This window comes from Pongo abelii, chromosome 7, assembly GCF_028885655.2.
Source record: "Pongo abelii isolate AG06213 chromosome 7, NHGRI_mPonAbe1-v2.0_pri, whole genome shotgun sequence".
Classification (NCBI taxonomy): domain Eukaryota; kingdom Metazoa; phylum Chordata; class Mammalia; order Primates; family Hominidae; genus Pongo; species Pongo abelii.
In genome coordinates this window covers 135,817,170-135,835,572 of record NC_071992.2, presented here as the reverse complement: position 1 = coordinate 135,835,572, position 18,403 = coordinate 135,817,170, and the positions used below count along the sequence as shown (strand labels likewise).

General features: G+C 38.3%; 1 protein-coding gene across 7 annotated transcripts in view; it reads left to right on the top strand.

Moving 5' to 3' along the window:
* The window catches only part of ENPP2 (ectonucleotide pyrophosphatase/phosphodiesterase 2), a 116,332-nt gene that overhangs the window by 71,384 nt on the left and 26,545 nt on the right, over window positions 1-18,403 (top strand). For 4 of the 7 annotated variants that reach the window (XM_024250610.3, NM_001133090.1, XM_009244052.3 and 1 more), the window contains 8 exon segments: window positions 708-773; window positions 1,422-1,494; window positions 8,292-8,400; window positions 11,495-11,620; window positions 15,054-15,085; window positions 15,769-15,896; window positions 17,999-18,086; window positions 18,244-18,331. In XM_024250610.3, the coding sequence (XP_024106378.2) occupies window positions 708-773; window positions 1,422-1,494; window positions 8,292-8,400; window positions 11,495-11,620; window positions 15,054-15,085; window positions 15,769-15,896; window positions 17,999-18,086; window positions 18,244-18,331 (710 nt within the window). 7 annotated transcript variants of the gene reach the window in all.

Here is an 18,403-nt window from a genome sequence, read left to right as displayed (position 1 = left end):
TGGTAGATTTTTATAGGGCTGGAAGAAAATGGCAAGAATACCTTCCCTAACCCATTATTTTATAGAGGAGGAACTTAAAGTTTCAGGTTAGATAGTGTTTCTAAAGTCATACCGTTATTTAGAGGCAGAAAGATGACTAATTATGATCATTAATAAAAATATGTTTTTAAAGAACTTACTGTGTCTTAGGCACTGGACATGCCCTTTCCTTGTCTTGTCTCATTTCTTCCTTACAACCAAGCTGTACAGTGTCCTTTGCTGTTAGCTTTATCTTACTGATGAGTAAACTGAGACCGAGTGGTCAAGAGAGGTCACATTGCCAGCAAGAGGTGGATTGGGGATGTAAGTACTGATCCCTTTATGGCCACAGCTAAAGGCTCAACAGAATAAATGACAATGATTCTGAAACCAGGGTCCTTTCTGCTTGTAGTGGAGTTTCTGATTAGCAAGACAGGTTCCTCATTCTGACTGTGAATCAGAGTTTCCAGTGTAGTCTTCTGTGGAAGAGGTTGAGCAACGTAATATGTTGCAAATGGAAATAGTAGTTTAAATGCTAATTCGAAAGAGGGCCTTTTACTACAAATGAAGTGAAAACAGATGGTGGTAAATAGACAGCATTTGGCCTGGGTGCAAGAGCAAGCACTCATCAGGCTTGACTTTGTGGAAATGAAACCTAACAACATGCTTTGCTTGTTTTTACCCTCCAGTGTCATCCCTCACGAGCGGAGAATATTAACCATATTGCAGTGGCTCACCCTGCCAGACAATGAGAGGTATTTGTTTCTCTCTTTCTTCTTTCTTCAGTACATTTCTATCTTAGTTTAGAATTGCGTGAAACACTAGACTGTGGAATAGAAGCACAGCCAATGTTTGGAATTAAAACTTTTGTGGTTCTTAGCCTTAAGTGTTACTTCCCTAAGAAGGATACAATAGACTTTGGTTCTTGGGACCATTTAATTACTTGGATTACTGCAGCTATTAATTCTGTCCACTACAGCAGAGCCGAAGGGAGTTTCTGGCTTCGATAAATGAACCAGCAGCATCCCAAGGATTGCGGAAATATAAAGAGAGACGCTTCTCCGTAATGGAGTTAGTTGTTGTTTCAGGCTGCGGATTGCACAGCCCAAGTGAATTACCGCCAGGCTCTGTTATCTTGAGGGTCAAGGACCCGAGTACAGGTTCAAGTTTTCCTTTGTGACTTTTGAGTCCTGAAGGTGGTTCCAGGCAGTTACCACAGATGGGGTGGTGGTCATAGAAGCAACAGAAAAAAAAAAAAGTTTTCCATGCTAATATGAATAGTAGTTAAAGGATAAATTAAACTCGAGAACATTTTTTTTTTAAATGCGTTTTTTTAAAAATATGTGATATTTTTTGTTACGTGTGGTTTAGGAGAGATTCTGAACCTTCCAATTTTCTTATAGGCCTTCGGTCTATGCCTTCTATTCTGAGCAACCTGATTTCTCTGGACACAAATATGGCCCTTTCGGCCCTGAGGTTAGTGGTTTAGCATCTGCCTGAGAAGAACCTGTGGCCCTGGGCTATCTGACCTACTGACCTTATTTCAGGATTTGTATAAAGTCTGGATGGATGTTTGTATCTACAAGCTTTATGCAAAGTCAAATGACTACAAGACTAAAAATATTTTTTTAAAATCTTAAAACTACCTGTTTCTCTTACAGGGGCTTTATTTCAGATTGCTTTGATATTTAAATAATAATATATCCTAAACTTGATGTTAACAGGAAATGGGATGTATTCTAGCCTTGTGGGCGTCAGTTGGAGGGTGAATAATCAGGAAGGGTTGGCATTTGCCTTCAATGGGATAGGCATGGAAAAAAATATTGAGAAGAAACCTGCAATGCCAAACATTGTAAATGAATTTCAGCACCCTTAAAACGATTAGGCAGTTTAGAGAGGGTAGATCGGCTAAGCAGCTCCAATAACCTTAGCAGATATAATACAATCAACCTGGCATAAGTTATAGTAATGGACTCTTTTGAATTTAATACATTTTGGCCCAGGTATATATATTGTGAAATTGTCACCACATTCAAGATATGAACATAGTCATCACCCTGCAAAGTAACATAAATTCTCGAGAGAAATATACCACTGAGTGAATCTGCTTAGCAGAGCAGGGTGACTTTTTTTTTTTTTGAGACAGAGTCTTGCTCCATCACCTAGGCTGGAGTGCAGTGGTGCGATCTTGGCTCACTGCAACCTCCACCTCCCAGGTTCAAGTGATTCTCCTGTCTCAGCCTCCTGAGTAGCTGAGATTACAGGCGTGCACCACCATGCTTGGCTAATTTTTGTATTTTTAGTAGGGACAGGTTTCTGCCGTGTTGTGCCAGGCTGGTCTCGAACTCCTGACCTCAGGTGATCCACCAGCCTTGGCCTCCCAAAGTGCTGGGATTACAGGCGTGAGCCACCGCACCCAGCCGAGGGTGACATATTTTTATCAAACACTCAGCCCTCATCATGGAAGACAATCTGTGAGGTAGTATCCAGTATAATTTCAAATTCAGAAGGTGGGAAAGGAATGGTTAGAAATGTTCCCACATTTCAGCATAGATAGTAAAAAATATGATGGAGTTTGCAAATCTAAACTTTTCAATATTTTAAAATATTTAAGTAGCCTAGTAACCCATAGGACACTGCTGACTATAATTAAGTTCCTTGTTTTCAGATGAATTAGAGATATAGGTAAACATATCTTGGTTTAAACATAGTTGGTTAAACATACTTGGTTTAAGTATTTTTGACAATACTTAAGTATTTTGACAATACTTGCAGCGTGTGACCAAGGAGTCATGAGTGTTTCCGAATGCTTTGACATCAATTCAGAGGTGATTTATTTAAGCACTAGTAACCAATAGCTACGTCAAACCACTCTTAGTTTGTCTTGAATCACTGCAGTTATATAAGTCAGATGCTCTTTTTCTGTCCCTTTGAAGTTTATCCCGTCTTGTATGATTGTGAAACACAAATGATAAAATGAGATAAACATCTGCATACATGATGCCAGTAAAGAACACCAAAGCAAGAATGGCTGTTATATTTTTAGATTGACTTTCTTTGAGATTAACCTAAAGGGAACAAAAGGAACCACATTTTATCAAAATGTTCACAAAACAAAACAAAACACCTAAGCAGTTCCATGTTCCCTACTTAAAAGTTTGACTTCTTGGGTAATAACATCCCCTCAAAGAACTTGTGGGGTAGGCAAAACGGATTGGTATAGCCATCCTTTTAAAAGTATGACTCTGGTACTTTCAGTTGGCTGCTAAGTGGAGAACTTGAAGATAGCACCACAGAACTTTTGACTCCCAGACCACAGTCCCTTCCATGGAACCATTTAACCCTCCTTCAGTCCAGCAGATAAGCAAAGTGGTCAGTTAATAACTATGTTCAAATTATACAGAACATTTTCTTTATGGCAAAGGTTTGGCTTTTAATAATACAGATGAGGTATAACTCAAACCTTAAAAGTTATATGGCTTAATGATAAATGTTCTTAATCAATAAACATCTTTGGGTTTCTAATATGTATAGTTCAGTTACAATTAAATGCATGAAAGTGTATGTTTGTGTGAATTAAGAAACAAGTAAGTTTTTTTGAAAGTACTGAGTAGGGAATAAATGAAGCAGGATACAGGATGCTTTAATTTGCTATAATAATTTTTCTATGCCCAGGGTTGCTCATAAATATATAAACAGAGATTTTTCCTATAGTACCTTTGAATTAAGAGTTGAAAGTATTCATGTTGTGTTTTTTTTCAGTATTACTACTTCTTGCAGCTAGGGTATTTTCATATGTCTACTGGATAAACTCTTAATTGGTTATCTTGGAGTATATCTTCAGTAATGGTAATCTGATAACCTGGTCATTTTCTTCTCATAAGGCAAAGGATATTTTCAGATTTCAATTATTTCTCATCTGGTTCTAGGAATCTTATTTTAACTGAATGAAAAACAAAATAATTTACACTTTTAAAACATGAAACCAAAGCAAGTCAGCAAAAGTTCTCTTCTATTGTAGGCTAATTGGTTTATATACCTATGTATCCTATATGCCTACCTATATATCATCATTTACACTTATTATACATGAAAATATTATAACATACTAGTTTAAAGATCATTTTAAAATCAGTAACGTATCTTTCACATATAAGAAAATAACTTATATTTGAAATTTCATTGAAATGATTTTAACTACCAGAATGCTATATGCTACAATAAGATGAATTCAGTTGAAATTTGTGCTTTATTTGCTAAATATTTGAGTACACATTTTTTCAGGATGATTCTCAAAAGCTATTAAATGAGATGATCAAACATTGAGCTAATAGCTTCAAGAAATGGTGTATTGCTCCTGGTTTCAGAGTGTAATGGTGAATGTACAAAAATGTGCTTGCTTTTGATTATTGGCGCAATCTTTTTCTTTTTGACCTTCTATGCTTTTTCTGTGACCCCTTGTTCGGCTGCTCTCCGGGCCTACAGGCAGAGCTTTGGCTGGCTAGTCTCTACCTTCAGATGGCAAAGTATCCTGAAATGCAGGGAAATTTGCACCTCTACCTCCCATCCTCTTAATAACCTCAGGCTAAAATTTCTAAATTCAGGCTGAAGTATGGCTGGTCAGTGAAAACTTAGCTTTCATCTACCTCTAACATTTGAAGAAGGAGATACATGCAGTATAATCACTGGATGAAAACCCAGTTCGACTAAACCCTACTCTTCTGCTCCTCTAACCTGCTGCAATCGGAAGGGCTCACCTTTGGAGTCTTTGGAATGTTGAGGTCTGTTGCAAATGGCATAGAGTTTGATGGGCCGACTTGAGCGCTAGCAGAATGTATTCAGTGACCATGAAATGGAAAATCCTCTTTTCCTTTTGCTGCTTTTCTTTATAGAGATTTACCTAAAACTAGGAGCATTAAAAAACAAACAAACAAAACCAAAGTCTTTGGGCCTGTGTCTTTTGATCGCTCTAGTGGAGAGAGAGGATGAGACAGAAACAGAAGTGCCTTTGCCATGGCTTGCCCTGGAAACAGTGAAATCGCATGGCAGATGTTCCCCTTCTTGGATACACTAACATTGTTCCTCCTCCTGCCCCTTCCTGCATCTGAATGGCTCTCAAGACAGTCCTCCCGAGAGAAGTCAGTGAGGTAGACAGCAAGGCTTGCTGCTTTAATTCACCTTTGCACCATCAGCAAATCAGGGGCCTGTTTTTCCTCCAGCATTTGGAAATTCCAAAAGGTTATCTTCAGTTTATGTGTCAACTTTACTGCTCTCTGGATTTTCAAAACAAAATCCGTAGCATGCAACTCCCCTTAAAAGCAGGTTTCTGATAGCAAGAGCATAAGTAGACTCTTTCTTGGTCTGTACATACCAAGACAAAAAAGAGATGACTTTTTGATGACTTTTTAGATTTTACCTAATTTTAAAAGAGACTTTAACTTAGAGTTCCTCTGTACTGAAAACCTCAATTGTCAGTGAGTTCTTTCTCCTGCTGAAAGTCCTGATTTGTGGGAGTACGTTTATGACTAAGGAGGATTACTTATTATTTATGTTTCATTCCATCCTTGGTTTTAAAATTTTTCACTGGATCCTTGCCAATGATGGTGACAGTTGCTTTGACATAGTTGCTGGCGTGAACAGAAAGATACCTGTCAGATTCTGAATTGGAATCACTTACATGAATCTCATTGTCATCTTGAAATGATCAAGTGGCTAGTATTTGGCCTACTTTTCAGTTAGTTCTTTATAAATGGAGAGCTTTTCATAACCAAAGACCAGTCTCTCCCTAATGCAGGAGTTATGGAATACAGAGCTTGTCTAATGCCACCTTCCCGTACATCCATAAATATCAGCCAAAAGAAACCCACATGACTAGATTTTCTTAAATTGGATTCTTGTTCTCAGCGAAGAAGCTGTGACAACAGCATCAACATCAATTTAGGAGGCTTCTCTCCATAGAGTTCCTCTAATCATCCATCCCTCATTCCAATTTTTTCTCACTTAAGGAGCCTTAGTTATTCTAACTGAGACTCTGCTGATCCCAGATGGGAAAGTGTAAGCTTTATATCTGACTCAGAGGGACAGACGACTTCTGAGTCCAGACATCTCTATCCGCCAGTACAGGAGAGTAGTTATGGCTCACCTTTTACTCCGGCTAAGAGACCTAAGAGGAAAGTTGCCCCTAAGAGGAGACAGGAAAGACCAGTTGCTCCTCCAAAGAAAAGAAGAAGAAAAATACATAGGATGGATCATTATGCTGCGGAAACTCGTCAGGACAAAGTAAGTTTATCTATTGTTCCAAAGCTTTGTGGCGGGCAGGTCTGAGTTGAAGGTTGCCTTCAGTGCCTTGGTTGGAAAATCAGCTGAGCAAGTTTTAGAAAAACTCTGGTGCATTGACCTTGGCTTTGAGTCCAGAAGAATGTGGTACTTCAGAGGTTAACACTGATGTGAAGACTGCCTGAACTCAACATGACAGGAAAAAAAGAAGTCTTTTCCTTTTTTAAAGAGTTAGTTGCCCTAAAACTAGTATTAACATTTAGGCTGCAGCGACTAATAAGATTGGTTTTGTTTGTACTTATTCACAGAATCAGTCACATGGTTTGTGGCCCTGCTTCTTGAGAACAACCCTGCAAGGTAAAAGGAGGTATTCTCAAAGGCAATGTGGATTAGAACTCAATAGGAAGTTGGCTTAGATTAGGGGTCTGTACCTTCAGAGATCAGAAAAGGTGTAGGCTGTAGAGAAGGAAATAGCTAAGACAGAAAGAAAGAGAAAATAATGGGCGGATAGAGTTGCGTGTAATTTCCACAAGTAATGTCTACTCTTCCAAGTATGTTCAGAAGAGCCTACCAGTTGTTGCTTTTCCTAAAACCTTTGAAAACTTCTGAGGCAGTATCTTATTTGTGATCCTCTGAACTGATCCCTAAGAAGTAGGTTCTGGATTTTACCTGAGTCATCCTGCTGAGTAAAGGAAAATAAGTCATTGACAAAGATCAAAACATGTTGTGCATTTGGTATTTCTTTATCTAGACAGAGATCTTCGAGGAGAGCATGATTTTCTCAGAAGCAAATACCACTTTGTTCCACACCTGTTAGTCCCTTCTGATTATTCTACACATCTCTTTCTGAAACTTTCAACTGTGACTTCTTCCTTGGGATAGGACTTGAAATACTGACTCCCGTCACGAAGAAAAAAACAAAAGTTTACACCTGATTTCCCTAAAGAAATAATAGGAGGAAAGGTCTTGATTCATCTGAGAAGATGCTAGTGGAAGATAATATTATGTGTCTGAGTAAAAATGATATTCACATCCTTTCTGTTCTTATCTTAATCATCTTGGGTATATTTATGTGATTGTTAGCTAAGCTATAAAATTCATCTAAATATACTCCCTGTATCTTTCTATTCTTTGTCTGATCAGATGTTTCTTAAAAAATCTTTCCATTGCACAGCTAAAGATGAAAGTGGGACGGAGATCCTCTAGTATGTTAGAACATTCATATTGTTAGAAACTTCCATTTGAAGTAAGAAAATGAGAGATGGATTTTTTTAGACTTTGGAAATGGTCTTCAGAAAAGAATTGAGTTTTCATATTTTGTTAAAGAACAAACCTTCTAAAACAAACTCATGGTTCACTTCTGTTTAAGTTAGGACTCTTATAGATTCTTGTTTCACTCAAAATCAGGTTTAAAAGAACTAAAGTGAGAAGCAATAACTTGTTTCTTAGAATAGGTTCTTCTGTTAAGAATCTATTGCTTTCAGATGCCAACCGTTAAATTACTTAGAACAAGATGGATCTCATTGTATTAATGATATTCTAATTTATTATCCAGTGGAAGGTTATGATTTTAACCTCAGAACAGTTTTGGATTCACTTAGTGTCTATCTTCTTGCCACGGTTCAAGATCTAATGTGATTTCACTTAGGGACTTTCTGTATACTCTCAAAACTCTTGGATTTAAAGGGTGCTGTCACATTTTAGAAAGTCCATTTTATCTCTTAAAGAATTTTCATTAACAATATTTTTGACATTTTTATATCAAAGAATCTTTAAAGGGATTGGATGAGGAGAGGTTTTAATTCTCTCAAAAAATACAAATATAACATGGTTACACCAGATTTCCATTAAGAATGGCAGGCAAATCTCCCCAGACAAAGCTCTGCCTCTGGGCCGGAAGTTTTCTTTCCAAAATGTTCTAGGGGTAGAAGATCTATGAGAGACTGAAAGGGAAAGAAAGAAAACCCTGTGGGGACTAACTTGCTTCTTTTTCCCAGATGACAAATCCTCTGAGGGAAATCGACAAAATTGTGGGGCAATTAATGGATGGACTGAAACAACTAAAACTGCATCGGTGTGTCAATGTCATCTTTGTTGGAGACCATGGTAAAGCTTTGTTTTTTCTTTGCTAATAGGATAGATGGATAATGTTTCTGATCATATTGAGGAAAAGAATCCTTGCCCTTAGAAGCCAAGATTCCATTCTTAACCTCGGATAGAAATCAGGCCATGATTCAAAAGCGTGAGATGACCTGAGAGATCCCTGGGTTCATTTTGATCAAAACCTGGGACTTCTTATATATTTCTGTTATTTGCAGGAAAGACCTTTCTACAAAAATCTGTCTCTTGTTAAAGCGACACAGACAGTTTCCTTGTGATATTAATAGCTTCTTCTGTGAATGTGACATATCAGGTGATAATCTCCTATCCCTGCCAGCCACATCCCCAAAAGGAGCCCATGGAGTTTATATGGTTAAAAATATATCTAAATAGGATAAAGAAGCAGAGACATAGGATTCTTGTCAAAGAAGTGGCGTGTAAGTAAAATCATTTTCCCCGAATCCACTGAGGGAAGTCAAGGTCCAAACCAGAAGGCCCTGCTGTAATTCAGATGACTGTTAAAGACAGGAAGAAGCATTATAGGAAGTAGTTTTTCTAAATCACTTTATGAAGTAGAAAAATTTATGACCAATTCTTTGAGGAAATCAAGAGCATCATAAACATTATATGACTATAGAGCTGTGCAGGGGGTGGGGGCTCAGAGACATGCAGACTGAGTTCTAGAGGGTATATCCTGTATTTCGGAACTATTAGATTGAAACAGTAGCATTGGAATTTGGGGTTTCTCCCTTCTAGTGGAGTTTGGAGGATGAAAATTGGCTGACTCTTTGGCAGTTCCGTTAAGAATGGTAGGCAAATCTCCCTAGCTCTGGTCCTGAATGTCTTTCCAGAATGTCCTAGAAGATCTATGAGAATTAGAAAAAAAAAAAAAAAAAAAAAAAGCCAAAGGGATTAACTTTCTCCTCTTGAGTGGGCTAGATGTAACCCTTTGCAAAGTCATGCTCCATGCATTTGGCTTAGTGGAGAGCTACACACAGGTCAGAGAAGTTGGAGCATGTGTCAAAGCTGATTCAATTTAAGTTGCCTAGAGGTGTCAAGAGCATTTGCTCACATGCTGGAGCCAGACGTCTAAGTAGAAGGGTCCCAATGAGTCATGTGCTGAGGCATTGTAAAGGTCATGGATAGGTTTAAACCTTGGCTTGTCACTGTGTAGGCTTCCAAGATGAGTAGATCCATTTGGTTTGGGACAACTACAGCACTTCTTCTTCTTCTTTTTTTTTTTTTTTTTTTGAGATGGAGTTTCACTCTCATCGCCCAAGGTGGAATGCAATGGTGCGATCTCGGCTCACTGCAACCTCCACCTCCCGGGTTCAAGTGATTCTCCTGCCTCAGCCTCCTGAGTAGCTGGATTACAGGTGCCTGCCACCAGGCCTGGCTAAATTTTGTATTTTTAGTAGAGGTGGGCTTTCACCATGTTGGCCAGGCTAGTCTCGAAGTCCTGGCCTCAGGTGATCTGCCTGCCTTGGCCTCCCAAAGTGTACAGCACCTATCTCTTAAAAGATGGTATGATTTAGTGTTTTAGGGCATGGTCTTTGGAGTCAGAATGAATTTTAGTGGAGTTCAAATTGCACTGTGTCATTTAACAGCTGTATGACACTATACACCTTTTGTGGCCTCTCCAAGTCTCCGTTTCTTCATCTGTCAGGCGAGAATATTAACACCCCTCCACAAATTTAGTCTGCAGAGTGAAGGCTGATGACGCTTGAGGAGCACTTCGCATAGTGCCTGATGAACTTCAAAAGTAAAGGAGATTGCTCACATTTGGGGTGGCATAAGGGACTTCCTAGGAATATAACAAATGGGAGAGACTTTCAGCCCTCTATTAATATGTATTTGGAGACTTTCCCTTCCTGGGCTAACATTGTACTAAAACACAGTAGCTCTTCATTGCTCTATTTTTCTTTCTAAGGGTTTAACTGTTAAAGTGCAAGATATATAATCCTTATGCTATGTGTTTTTTCTTGCATTTCATTCCAATTTGTATTAAACAAGGGAAGGTTCTGGATCTGGGATCCTGGGAGGTGATTATTTGAATTTTATCAGATCTGGGGTACTCTGGGTTGTATTTCCTTATTTTAAAACCTCTAGGCATCCTTTACAGGATATAAATATATGAGTATTCTCCAACAGGGTTATTTTCCCTGTTAGAGAATAGGTACATACTGAATTGTACTGAGCAATATATTAAAACATTCCAGGTCATCTCATACATTTCAATAAGGTCTCTAGTAGCCTCCATAGTCTATGATGCTAAGATTTGAGTTTACAACAATGTTTTAAATAAAAGCATTTTAATAAAAGAATTTTCCTTGATGGGGACACACAACAAATCTTGGGGTGGTGGAGAAATATTTGTTGTTTAAAAAAATTCCCTACCTAGAACCTTCTTGCTTTAGTTGCTAGCTTTCAGTTCTGACTAATTACATTGTTTACAACTTGTTTTCAATGTTATTTTGTTTTTCAATTTGGGTGGTCATTGGAACTGACATTTTTCTTTCTCATCTCTTGTTGCCAGTATTGTTTTGTCAGTAACATCCAAGGCCACCAGTGGAGACAATGAGGACTGATGATTATGTACTCAAGACAGGAGATATATTAGAGAGTTGGAAAATGACATTTTGTAAAAGAGACACAGAACTGTATATTCCATTTATACCACCCCCAGCTGGGAAGAGTTTGATGCAATCTAGGATTTTTTTTTTTTTTTTTTTTTTAAAGAATAGATCTTTTTCATAAAGACCCTGTCAATAGTTAGGTTTGTTGTTGTTGTTGTTTAAATCATGGTGACTTCCTTTGTCTTGCTGTTCTGGCTAAGTGACTTAAAATGTAATTGAGGTAATGCATTTTCAGCCTTCTAGTGCTTGCAAGATGATATGGCTAAGTAAAAGTCTAGAGAAAAGATTATACAGAGAAGCCTTAAAACATTTAAAGTCAAATACAAAAATCTCAAAAGTCAGGGTTCTTCCCATTAAGTTACTAAAAACTAACTAAAGAGATGCCTGGATGTTATCTTTAGTGTCTATGTTAAGATTTTCATTTTAATATTGCCTGAAAATATTCTTTTTCTCCCTCCCCATAGGAATGGAAGATGTCACGTGTGATAGAACTGAGTTCTTGAGTAATTACCTAACTAATGTGGATGATATTACTTTAGTGCCTGGAACTCTAGGAAGAATTCGATCCAGATTTAGCAATAATGCTAAATGTAAGTTGATTCTTAAAATATTAAGCGGTTAGAGTGGTAATACAATGGAATAGGTAAGGGCTTGTTTTCTAAAGCTGAAATACTTAGGTAAAAATTCTGGCTCTGCTACCACTTAGCTGAGTGACCTTGAATAAGTCATTTAAACTCTAAGCCTCAGTTTTTTCATCCGAAAAATGGGGATGATAAATGCTAGCAGCTATCTGTAGAAATTAATTGGTGCATATTGCTTAGAGCGGTTCCTGGCACATAGTAGCATTATATAAATATTTGCTCTTATTCTTATGTGGAAATTGCGCTTAGTTTGAAGCATATTCATGACCAAAAACTTCTGTTTATAAGATAAGAATTTTTTCAATAAGAAGTTCAGACTGGTCCTTAATAGATCAAACTAGAGGGTGTATGTAAGGGTTGGCAGAACCACATTTGGACTGTGAGGGTTCCTAGGAACCTTGTGGAATGGAGTCCATTCTCTTTGTAAAAGTGATTGGTAGAATCTAGTAGGAAAAGATATTAAGCCCTTGGGAAGTGGCAGCTGTCCTGAAAGATCAGAAATAAAAATAAACAGGAATAAGCTTGTCACTTATGTTTTACATGTTCAGGTTATGATCTACCACTGATACGAACTTAATTTGTGGACTAAGATTTTTAGGTGCTGTCTACCTAGCTTTTGAGAAGTCTGTAGTTTTCTTGGGGTTATGCCTCACTTTGAAAAAAAAAAATTCTTTGGAGTTTTTAGCCTTGGGAATAAGAAACCATTGACACCAACCTTACAGCTTTGGAAAATTAAGTTTTTCCCTAATTATGTTCCTGAGTCAACACAACTGGAACTGTTCCAAGGTCAGCTCCAGGCAGTGTTGTGAAATAAACAAAATGTGGGTGTTTCTGCTCTCTCTCCTCTATGACCTTTCCTGTCCCTATGTCCTCCCTTTTCTGCCCTCGCATACACTGGACACAGTCACCATGGCACCCCTCAATTTTAGTATTTGCACTTCAGGGCTATGCAAAAAAGATTTTCTCTATTTTTAGTGGTATTTCTGACATTAGTACATGAATGGGGAGGTTGGTTTGGAGGGGAAAAAAAAAAAACCTTCCCATAGCCCATGAAATCATAACTATCAATGATAAAAAGTTTTGTACTTTACAAAAACCACTTTCCAATGTGGTTTCATTTTGTGGGAGACAGTAGCATGGGGTGGTGACAGACACAGATATCTGGGTTCATATCTTAGTTCTGCTCGGTACTCACCATGTGAGCACCCTGCACCTCTGCTTCCTCATCTGTAGTGTAAGGATTGCTGGGAAGATTAAATAAGAGATTGTGTTTACGTAATTTAGATCAGTGCTTAGCACATAGTCAAAGCTATATAAAGGCTGGATATGATGATGATGTCTTAGTCATACCACTATTTCAGATATACACACACACACATACACATAAACTCTTATTTAGTCCTTTTAATAGCATTGTGTGATAAGTATCACTATCCCTTTTATAGACAGTAGAAATCAAGGCTCAGAGAGGGGTGAGGGAACTAGCTTCGAGGATGATGGTTAGTAAGTTGCAGATCTGAGATTTGAAGCCAGATTAGCTGAACCACTGCCCTTTCTTCACACAAAATGAGGACTGTTAGCCTGCAAAGACTGAGTTCTTCAGAATTGAAGGATTGATGTCCCCAGCATGGACTCAGGCAATGGATATTCCTAGTAATTCTCTGGGACTTATCTGAGTACATGCTATTTATTTCTCTTCATTGTCAAAGAACATGAACTTACTCTATTTCATCCCTTTGAGGAATATGATTTATGAGGCCTGGCTTGCTCAATCACATTGCTTGAGTGCCAGAGTGCCAACTCCTCCTCCTTCTGAAAACCCATTGGCTTAGTGAGGATTTGAACAGCATTTACCTCCCAGGGTTATTGTGAATGACCAGAGAGAAAGTGCCTGCAAAGCTCTTTTTTTTTTTTTTTTTTTTTTTGAGATGGAGTTTTGCTCTGTTGCCCAGGCTGGAGTGCAGTGGCTCCATCTTGGCTCACTGCAACCTGTGCCTCCTGGGTTCAAGCAATTCTCCTGCCTCAGCTTCACAAGTAGCTGGGACTACAGGCACATGCCACCACGCCTGGCTAATTTTTTGTATTTTTAGTAGAGACGGGATTTCACCGTGTTAGCCAGGATGGTCTCGATCTCCTGACCTTGTGATCCACCCACCTCGGCCTCTCAAAGTGCTGGGATTACAGGCATGAGCCACTGCACCCGGCCACCTGCAAAGCTCTTATAGAAAGACAGGCACATAGTATGAAATCTATTTGGGCTATTATTATTACATTATTACTTATTTGCTTTCTAGTAAGAGATGCAATTAAGGCCAATGGAATACACATTTCAGTTTTGGATTTCAAGCTTTAGAGCTAAGATTCTGAAAATAGTCTTTGGAGTCTGTACATTTATACCCCAAGGCAAGTTTATTCATGCATTTTTAACAAATATGAACAAATATTTATTAACATGTGTATTGAGTGTCTACTCTGCACAGGCCCAGGGATGCAGCAGCACGTGATACAGATAAGGCCTGCTCCACTGGTATTTAGATGCCAGGGAGGGCTGCCTCATGATAGTTGCTATCTCTTCTGAACGCAACTTTCCTTTTCTGCTGATTCTGTAATAACATACTGAAGCAAACTTCCTGAAAACAAAACAAAATCCAAGCAACCTACAATCTCCTCTTTCTCCCCACATTCCGCCCAAAACGGGAGCGTCAGATAATATAATCCTGTCCACAGTTTATGCACAGCCATCATTTACATAGTTTTGCTTTTAGCTAGTTCAGAGTATTGACTAAAATCTTCTACTTGATGCTATTGAAAATAAAGGAGGTGCATGCACGCGTGTGTCTATGGTTGGAGAGGTGCGGCTACCTATGTAATTACACCCAGGATATAACTAGGGAAACAAACTCCCTTTTAAAAAAATAACTCAATGGATTAGAAGTTTCATCTTAAAGTGGGTGAAGACTTGTTTCAAAAATCTGCAGATAAATAAGAAGTTACATTAAAAGCCCCAAATGCCCAGTTTAGTTCCTGAGGTCAAACTGCAAATAAACTATGTCTCAAGGGGAACAATTTGGGGGAACTTAAAACAAGAAGCAATTTACCTAGCAGTATCCTGGTGCTGTGGAAGGAGGAATTCCCTCCAGAAGAGCAGAACTGGACCTAGGAGGGCAGTTTACTATAGGATTTGTTCCACTTGCTTAGCTGCATGTCAGTGACTGAAATGTTAAATACTCCCACACAATTATTTATCTTTCAAACAAAACACTAAAGTGATAGTCTTCTGTGGGATGGAAGGAGAAAGAATTGAGTATCTTGCTGCAAAAAAATGATTTCTCTTGGTAATGATAGTTATTTCTTTTGAAATCTTTCTCCTCTCTTTGAACAGATGACCCCAAAGCCATTATTGCCAATCTCACGGTAAGTGTTGCCAGTTGTCCTCTGCCCTGCCCAGGCCTCTGCCCCTGGAGCAGCCTCCCTCCTGTGTGTGCCTCCCCCGGGGGGCGAGAGGAACACTTTCCTCACTGCCCTGCCATCCTGTATATTTGCTTCCTTAAGAGCTTTCAAAACTTCTGGCCTGTGGTCAGCTGCAGGCTCCCTAATGGTCTTGGCAATGATACAAACGGAGAATATCTGATCCTTCCATTAGAACTGAAAAGTATTCATTCATGATTAAACAAATCTTTACTTTCTCTGAACCAGAACTGCCCACCCACTCTGCTCCATTGTTCCCGGATCAGATAAGCCTAAACCCATGTGCTCCTCCCCTCCCACCGACACCCCACCCCCAACTGCTTGACTTGAAGGAGTTGGGAAAGGCCTTGGAGTGTGAATTGCTCTTAGCGATGGTCTCACAAGCCAGGAATGCATCTTAAAATTCCTAATTGTCCTCAGATAGCCTGTCATATCATCTCCAAGGTTACTTAATCTCTTTTGAATCTATTTGTTTTCAGCGTACATTATTTAATAGAAACAAATTTCATTTATTCACTCATTAACCTTTGGTTAGGCTTAAAATCTCCTTCAGCTTTCTAGAGAGAGAATTTGTAAGAATTTTTCCAAAAGACATTTCATCTAAAGTCTGATTTCCATTTCTATTTCAGTGTAAAAAACCAGATCAGCACTTTAAGCCTTACTTGAAACAGCACCTTCCCAAACGTTTGCATTATGCCAACAACAGAAGAATTGAGGATATCCATTTATTGGTGGAACGCAGATGGCATGTTGCAAGGTAACTGGTATATGGGCTATTTCTGTTTCTCATTTCCACAACCACCCCTTTGGCAACTGGAAATATTTTATCATCCTTAGTCATTGCTGAAAGAAATATCAGTTGGAAATCTCACTGTTTCCAAAGATTTTGTGGGCTACATAAACCATCAGTGCTGGGACAATATATCTCTATGTTCTGGGTCTCAGCATCGTGGTGTCTCTTTGTAGTCTGTCAGTGCATCTGTGTGTATGTGTTTGTGTGTGTGTGTGTCTCTTTCATTCTTTGAATTTACATTCTAAGCTCTGTTCTTACTACTTGAGTAAGTCAAAAGTATAAATGGGACCCTGCCTTAGTATGTTGGGCTGATTTGATCTCGGTTGTTGAGACTTTGCTTGTAGCAATATTTATAGAGGACTTTAGAAAATGTTAATGTTAAAAACTGTTATTGTGGGCACTTTTTACGTTGCTTTAAATATTCCCAATGTTTGCCTTCTATTGAACTACAAAAGACTCTCCAATGTTGAAGAGAATGTTCCTTGCTTTTGAATGTGGTCTAGGACATGTCTGGAGGCTCTAACAACTTCCAATTAGTTAATTATTAAGGATTTATCCATTTTCACACAGACCTGGAAGTAGCTGTTTCTCACTCACTGTTGCTCCAACTTTCTACTTAAGAAAAGTGCTGTGAATTTGTCTGTCTCAATAATTGAACAACTGCCACATGTACTCTAGCTAGGTACTAGTTTGCAAGAGAGAGAAGATAACAAGAAAATATTTAGAAACTCTAAGTTCTAAGAAGAACTTAGAACTCTAGAAACTTGTATCAGTAGGGACATTTAGAGAGACACATGTGACAGATACATAAATATCATGCTGTAATTTTCCAGGGTGTACTTAAATATGCGGGATTATGAAGAAAGATGTATGAAGAACAGGAATTATTGGAGTCTTTTAAAACATTTGTGGGAAATTCTCATGGAGAATTTGCAGGGATTTGACTGAAATTAATTGGCCTGGTATGTGCTCCTGAAGGACCTTTTATGTATGGGGCAGCTTGGAAGGGATCACACTGGCGCAGGTAGTAGGTTCATATGGCAAAAACATGGGAGCTGAGTAGAAGTTAAGTGAAAGATGATGACAGTTGGGCAAATTAGTGTAGCCCAAAACCAGGCATGTTGGTTAACAATACATCTTTTAAATTTAACTCTTCTTGCATTGTTGAGGTATTGTATGCATATGTCTTATTATCCCAAGCCCTTATTATTCTAAGGGTGGAGACCCATATGTTAGATTTTTTGTTTTCCCAAAGCACTTTCAGTGCTATAGACCCATAGGTACTTAGGAAATATTTGTATTAAATTAACATGAAAGTTATTTTGGAAAAGGGTCACATGACACTTTTGCAAAAGGTGTCTTCTGTCACAAAAGGAAAGATCAGATGGTCTTGATGTCTAGAGAGCAGTATTTCTGTTTTCTGTTTCTGAATAGAGATATTGTCTAGGTGAGGCCATGCTTTTGTCAGATATGTCATGATTACTGTTAAGTTGGCTGCTTAGTTGTACTCTAGTTGTATATTGATAGATAAATTTGCATGCAAACATTTTTATAGAATATAGATCTCCATTCATTGTTTAAACATCACAAATTTATTTTATTTTAAATTTTAAATTATTACGGGTATATAATAGGTGAGACATCACATTTTTTTAAAGTGCCTACTATGTCTTGACACTGACCCTAGGGAGGGGTACATAGAAGTGAACCAGACAAACATGGTCCTAGAGTCGAGAATCTTACAGCCTCAGAGCTAGCAAAGCACCTAGACAGGCAGAGCATGACTTTTGACAAGTGTCCTACTTGGTGTAAGCACGAGGTCCAAGGAGGGCATCGTGACTTCTGTTCACAGGTCCCCATTTATCCTGCAGTAACTGTCAAAGAAAAGTCACTTGGAGAAATGCATGGGATCCTTTTTTCATCATCACAAGCAGAATGCAATTAAAATAGAGACAAATAGACTTTCAAAAGCCGCTTCTTAAATATTCTTTGTACCCTGAAATTACCTTTTTATCAAAGTAATTTCATGAGAAATTCTAACTGATCATGAAATTGTTTCAATTTAGGAAACCTTTGGATGTTTATAAGAAACCATCAGGAAAATGCTTTTTCCAGGGAGACCACGGATTTGATAACAAGGTCAACAGCATGCAGGTATGATGGCAGAATTGTGAATTGAAACTGTGTTTTAGTGATTCTTCGAAAGGATAAGTAATGGTGGTGTGAGTGAAGTTGTACAGTATTCGTAAATAGAGGAAGGGTTCCTACCTAACAATGCTTAACTGTTTTTGTTTTTCTTTTCTTTTGGAAGACTGTTTTTGTAGGTTATGGCCCAACATTTAAGTACAAGACTAAAGTGCCTCCATTTGAAAACATTGAACTTTACAATGTTATGTGTGGTAAGTCACTCGTTTAATCAAAACCATTGAAACAATCTTTAGTTAATATATATGATCTTTCTCAATGTCAGA